The following is a 6762-nucleotide window of genomic DNA, read 5'->3' as shown; positions in this document are numbered from 1 at the left end:
TGTGGTGGACATGTGTCCTCGGGCTCCGTCGTTCCGACGGCGTCTGCTCCAACGTTGGCGCAGTGCTGGGTCCGTGGTTGATGGATGGCATGTTTGGTTTCCTCCGGCATCTTAGTCGTCGTGGGGTGCCAGATCTGAAGTTCGATGGCGTATCTGGGGTGTTGCCCCGGTCTGATTCGTTCAACGATAATGGCTTCATTTCTGGTGACCCACCTTGGAGATCCGTAAAGCTGCATATCAGCGACGGAGCCGCGTCGAGCTCGGGTGAGGAGGTGATCCGTCAATCTTTTCTTCGATGGCTGTTGTGGTGGTGTCAGAGGCAGGTGACGGACGTTGGTATCAAGCACAGAAATGTCCTACTATCTTTTTAGTTTTGTCATATCGTTCAATTGTACTTTAATCTTTATGATATAAATGACACACGTATTACTAAAAAATGGAAATTAGGCCGTAACCCAAAACACCCACCAGGCAGATTGTTTGTGAAATAGGCTGGAATTCAAACCGAAGTACGAAAATAACCTTGGCATTTCATTTTAACGAAGTGCAAGTAATCTTATCCTAGACCACAAACCGGAAAGGGTATGACCATTTTACCCCTCCGGACTCCACCGACCACTCCGCCCCTTTATACAAGCCCGTGGCATAACGGCAAGTGGGCAACACCGCAACAGCCACAGCTCCCGCACCGCCGCAGCGCCCCCATGCCCCACGCCCTCGCCCTCGAACTCCGACGACAAACCCTCCCCTGCGCGCCCTAGCCCATCGCCGCCATGCGCGGCGGCGGGCTGCTCCGGGCCCTGGCGGGCAGGTTGCGCGCGGCCCTCGTCGGCCGCATCCGCTACGGCGGTGGCCGGGCCCACGGCGGAGGTGGCGGCCCGGCTGCGAGGGGAGGTCACGTGGTGAGGACCGATGGATCCACCGGCGAGACCGGGCGGGGCTCGTACCAGGGGGGAGGCTCGTACGGCGGGAGGAGCAGCGAGGGCGGGCAGGGCTCGTACCAGGCGGGAGGCTCTTGCGGCGGGAGGACCGGCGAGGGCGGGCAGGGCTCATACCAGGCAGGAGGCTCATACGGCAGGAGGTCCGGCGGAGACGGCACCGGGCATGGACACGGAGGGAGCGCACGGGGTGGGCGCGGCGCGCGCGGATCAGAGCATGAGCAGGCCAACGGTTTCTGGGGAGGCCTTCGGCGCCGCCTGAAGAAGGTGCGTCTCGTCTCCCATGTTCCCTATACCCTTCTGTGTTGTCAAAGTACCTGCTGCTCCTTGCGTTCTCAGATTCGTTTTGGTTTTGAACAGACGCTTGATGAGCGTGACCTGCTGGAGAACCTCGAGGAGCTGAATTACCAAGTGGAGGTTCGTGATTGACCTTTGAAGACTGCTTCATTGTGCTGCTTGTCTCTGCTATTCCCGTTTTCCTGACGTGGCTGGAGTAACGTTGCTGCATCTTTGCTGCGTGTCAAATGCTGGTTGCTTGAAACTGCTATAGGCATCTTGCTGTGTTGTTTTACTTGTCTGATTTATCTTAGATGATGCTTAGCTGTTATGTTCATGAAACTGGAGATTGCTTGATTGTCTATATTGGGTTGATGATCTTTGGGAGCTGCAGTACCAAATTGAGGTGCATGATTAACGACTGGAATTGCTAGAGTCATCGATGCTTTTTTTTGTTTCCCTGGCTTGTCTATGCTACTTTTGTTTTCATGATGTGTGGCTTGAGTAACGTTCTGCATGTTTGTTGTTTTTCAAATGCTGGTTGCTGAAACTGCTATAGGCAGTACCGCAGTAGTACCTGTGTTGTTACCTGTCTGATTTATATTAGATGCTTAGCTCTTTGTTATGTTTATGAAACTGGAGATTCCTTGATTAATTGGGTTGATGATCTTTAGGAGCTGGAGTACCAAGTTGAGGTTCGTGATTAACCACAAGAATTGCTTGATTGCTGTTATATTGGGTCATTGGTGGTATTTTTCTTTCCCTGATTTGTCTCCTGGAGCATAATGGTATTGACGCTGGAGTGTATGTTATCAAATGATGTAAACTGCTATACTTGTAACTGGTCATTATGCTTCGGGAAGGTGATTTTATCTTAGATGCTTAGTTGTTTCTTATGTTTTATTAGTATGAGACTAGAGATTGATTTTGGGTTGAGGGTCTTCGGGAGCTTGAATACAAAGTTGAGGTTCGTCATCAACCATGGAGTTTGCTTGATTTTCTTGGTCATCTAAGCTTAGATGCTGAAACTTGCCTACTGTATGACCAGATTTTCCTGTCACTGTTTTGGTTGCGAACTAATAGTAACGTTTATGCTGGATATTGTTGGATGTTGGATCAAATAACTAGTTGTGCATAGCCGTGTTTTGCTTGGTAATTACGCGTAATTATATGTTCAGATGCTAAACTGTTCATTCTGATACTGATAATAATGAAGCTTGCCTACCGGATAATATGTTAATTCAGTGGCCTTGATATTTGGGATTTCTGATTTCGTAGCACTCATATTGCACCTGTGCCAAGTTGAGGTTCTTGATTAACCACTGGAGATTGCTTGCGGCATTTCTGTTTTCCTAACTTGTCTTGAGCAGCATAACGATATTGGTGTTATGTGCAACTATATGTTCCGTTCATTCTTGTACTAATGGTAATCTTTTTTTCTTTTGAACTGGCTGTACAAATAGTAATCAAACTTGCCTACTGGATATATGTAATTCAATGGCATTGTTCCTGGTCATTATGCTTCGGGAAGGGCACTGCCATAGGCATATAGTTAGTTCCGTTGTTCCTGGCCATTATGCTGCGGGAAGGTGATTTTATCTTATGCTTAGCTGTTTGCTATGTTACTACTACTGGAGATTGATTGATTGTCCTGATTGGCTTGAGGGTCTTCGTGAGTTTGACCACCAAGTTGAGGTTCTTGATAATTGTAGCTATTCTGTTTTGGTTTAGTTATAAACTAATAGCTATGTTTTTGGATGTTGGAAATAACTATATGCATGATATGTTTAGATCCTCAACTGTGCTACTAATACTGTTCGTTTGATGCCCCCACGAGGTTAAAGATTGCACTGGTAGATCTGTTAATATATTTGTGCTGGTAGATCTGTTGATATATTTGTGCTGGTAGATCTGTTAATATATTTGTGCTGGGAGTTCTGCTAGATTTAGCACCATGTCGTCTGTTAACCATTTGATTAGCTTATTCCAAGGATTCTTAGTAATTATTTCATCTCTGATGTACTTTGACCATCTGTTTCATATGTTCTTTCAAGTTCCTGAGGATTTCCTGTGTTGCGTCTTACTCTGGGTTCTGTCTACTTTGTATTTGACCTCGTATTGTCTTAGCAGAAAGGTGATATGGTAGTTGGGACCTTGTATCTCTGTTTGGTATGGTGTTGATAGTAGATATTGGATGAGCTGTCTTGTTGTATCTCTGTTTAATTTCACGAACAACACTGCCCATTTAAATTTCATTTACATAAGTTTTGATGCATTCTATATTTCTGCACAGCGAATCGAAAGGATCCAAAACTTGCCGGAGAGGATCGCAGCCATTGGGCAGAAGTTCCATGATCACTGGGTTACGGTCAGCCTTGCCTTCAGCACAATGTATGCAACTGTATCAGGAAAGGTCCAGGACCAGGCCGTTTCAGTGAAGGCCAAGATGATTGACCAGGCTGTTTCAGTGAAGGCCAAGATGATTGGGGTGAAGGATAAACTGAAGGAAAGGCTCTCTCCGCAGAAGGTCAGACCGAACGACGATCAGCCGGAAGATGAACCTATTGCCATACCATTGGCAACAGATTTCTCTCCATGAGCCGGTACTGAAGACGGCTAAAACTTGCACGAAACACCGCCAGTTGTTAGAGACTAAACCAGCATGAGCCGACAGAAAGTAATGCGTGTATTAGTCTCATAACAACGCTTGTCTTTTTTTCATCAGTGTCTTGCCGTAGCTTGTTAGATACTGATCACTGAATCAGCTTCTGTTCTGGGCAAGTCGGGCAAAACCCATCTTGCCAACAATTACCTGATGTGTGCTGGCTCAGTTCATGAGCAGATGGATGCATCTTTTGTATGCGCTACTGTCAGGGCGAGAACAGTAGCAAATTAGCTGCAACAGCCCTTGTATGTTTGCGAAGTCCGCCCGCTGAATCAGGGGCTGCCCTCTGCATGTGAAAACTTACTCTTCAGTTGTAAGGACAATTTCTTAAATTCTCAGGCAACTTCATGTCTTCTGTATCAAAACACTGCTCATTTCTGATAAGATTGTGGCCAAAATGTAAAGCATATCTGATGACTATCACAAAATATCCTTATTCCCGAACATGTTGTTGCTTTTGCGCGTTTTTTTTTGCGGGGTAAACCATGGGTTTTATTCCTTAGAAATAGTGTTACACTTTGAAGCCGTGTCTGGAACTCGGTGCAACCAACAGGCGGTGCAACCTCCAGAACAACCAATATTAGCTAGACTATTAGCAACTCTATTTTGACTATGTCTACTTTTGACGGAATAAACACCCGAAGAGCTAGCATTTTCTTAATCTCCATAATCAGATGACCATACGACGACCGGTCCAGTGAACCGTTTGTCAAGGCCGCCAATATTAGCTAGACTATTAGCAACTCTATTTTGAGTATGTCTACTTTTAACGGAATAAACACCCGAAGAGCTAGCATTTTCTTAATCTCCATAATCAGATGACCATACGCCGACAGGTCCAGTGAACTGTTTGTCAAGGCCGCAATGATAGCTAGGCTATCAGAATGAATGATGATAGGCAACTCCGACTGTTGTATGCTCAGTGACTGTCCTTCAAGAGTGGCACTAATCTCAGCTTCAAGGGCATCTTTGCGGTGAAATAAGTACCAATATGCTGAGAAAATAACTGTGCCATTGTTGTCCTTGAGGATCATACCTGTACCTGTTGCACCAGTATCTTGCACGAAAGAACCGTCGATGGACAACGCCACCCATCCGGGCTCACGCCTCGGCCATGGGAGGTGAAGCCTTTGTAGTGGCCCAAGTTTTGGCAGTGAGCCACACACTGAAAACTTACTCTTCAGTTGTAAGGACAATTCCTTAAATTCTCAGGCAACTTCATGTCTTCTGTATCAAAACACTGCTCATTTCTGATAAGATTGTGGCCAAAATGTAAAGCATATCTGATGACTATCGCAAAATATCCTTATTCCCAAATATGTTGTTGCTTTTGTGCGTTTTTTTTGCGGGGTAAACCATGGGTTTTATTCCTTAGAAATAGTGTTACACTCTGAAGCCGTGTCTGGAACTCGGTGCAACCAACAGGCGGTGCAACCTCCAGAAACAACCAATATTAGCTAGACTATTAGCAACTCTATTTTGACTATGTCTACTTTTAATGGACTAAACACCCGAAGAGCTAGCATTTTCTTAATCTCCATAATCAAATGACCATACGCCGACAGGTGCAGTGAACCGTTTGTCAAGGCCGCAATGATAGCTGGGCTATCAGAATGAATGATGATAGGCAACTCCGACCGTTGTATGCTCAGTGACTATCCTTCAAGAGTGGCACTAATCTCGGCTTCAAGGGCATCTTTGCGGTGAAATAAGTACCTGTATGCTGAGAAAATAACTGTGCCATTATTGTCCCTGAGGATCATACCTGTACCTGTTGCACCAGTATCTTGCACGAAAGAACCGTCGATGGACAACGCCACCCATCCGGGCTCACGCCTCGGCCATGGGAGGTGAAGCCTTTGTAGTGGCCCAAGTTTTGGCAGTGAGCCACACACTGAAAACTTGCCCTTGATAATCTCTTCAACGCTACGCATCATAGCTTGTTGAAACGAGGATAGATAACTGCTTAAGAACAATTTTGAGGAATCAGGAGGTGGGACATCTTTACCATGTGTCAGCTCATTCCAGAGACTCCAAATCTGCAGAGTAGCATAATGATCATTGCTTGTTCATTGTCAGGTCTATTAGCCAGCAGACCAAAAACCCATTCAGGGCCAGAATTAACAATAGCATCTCTTGTTCGGATCGGCAACACTTGACACATAATGCCTCCGTCCTTGAAAGAGTATACTTCTAGTATTGTTGGAGGGTCAATCTATCTCAAAATTTGACCGAGTTTGTGCAAAAATATATTAATGTTTGTGAAATCAAATAGGTATATGATGAAAAATATATTTTATCATGAATCTAATGCTACTAATTTGATGGCATAAATTTTGGTGTATTATTATATAAATATGGTCAAACATAAAAAAAGTTGAAAGTACACTCTTTCAAGGACGGACGGAGGGAGTAGTATCCCAAAATGTAGGTACGTGTGGGCATATAAAGCATGCATCCTCGGTCTCAGCATGGCACAATAGACAACCACCAGAGTCACTGATGTGCCTACTAAACTTGCATGCGTTGGTTGGTAGGCCCCCCCCTCCCAAACTCATCCAGCCCCCTATACATGATCATGACATATCCTTAAGAGAACTTTCTAAAAAAGCAAATTTACCCAGAATACAATACAAAGTTCTTGTTAGGCCTCGATAGCCAAGGACACATAATTCACTCATAATTCAATTGTGCATCATCTCAATCTCAGAAAACAGAACACAAATAAATAGCATATACAATTAGTTATTCTCTTCATTTTCAGGAGACGTCCCTTTGGTGATCATGCTGGGTTGCAGGAACACAATCAATAGGACTTCAGCAGGCTTACAAAAACTCAAATCAGACAACGATTATGCCAAAACACAACAAAAGAAGGAAATA

At 44.9% G+C, this 6762-nt stretch overlaps 1 protein-coding gene across 1 annotated transcript; it reads left to right on the top strand.

Annotated features, from left to right (window-relative positions):
• Nucleotides 1–675: 675 nt before the first annotated feature.
• LOC123164601 (keratin, type II cytoskeletal 1) lies at nt 676–4286 on the top strand. The gene is made up of 3 exons (XM_044582140.1): nt 676–1205; nt 1299–1355; nt 3508–4286. The coding sequence occupies exons 1-3, from the start codon at nt 774–776 to the stop codon at nt 3811–3813; spliced, it is 795 nt and encodes a 264-aa protein (XP_044438075.1). The 5' UTR covers nt 676–773; the 3' UTR covers nt 3814–4286.
• The last annotated feature ends 2476 nt before the right edge of the window (nt 4287–6762 follow it).

Source organism: Triticum aestivum, chromosome 1D (genome assembly GCF_018294505.1).
Source record: "Triticum aestivum cultivar Chinese Spring chromosome 1D, IWGSC CS RefSeq v2.1, whole genome shotgun sequence".
In the NCBI taxonomy this organism is placed as follows: Eukaryota; Viridiplantae; Streptophyta; class Magnoliopsida; order Poales; family Poaceae; genus Triticum; species Triticum aestivum.
The sequence above is the reverse complement of the archived record's forward strand: the minus strand, read 5'-3'. Positions and strand labels throughout refer to the sequence as shown.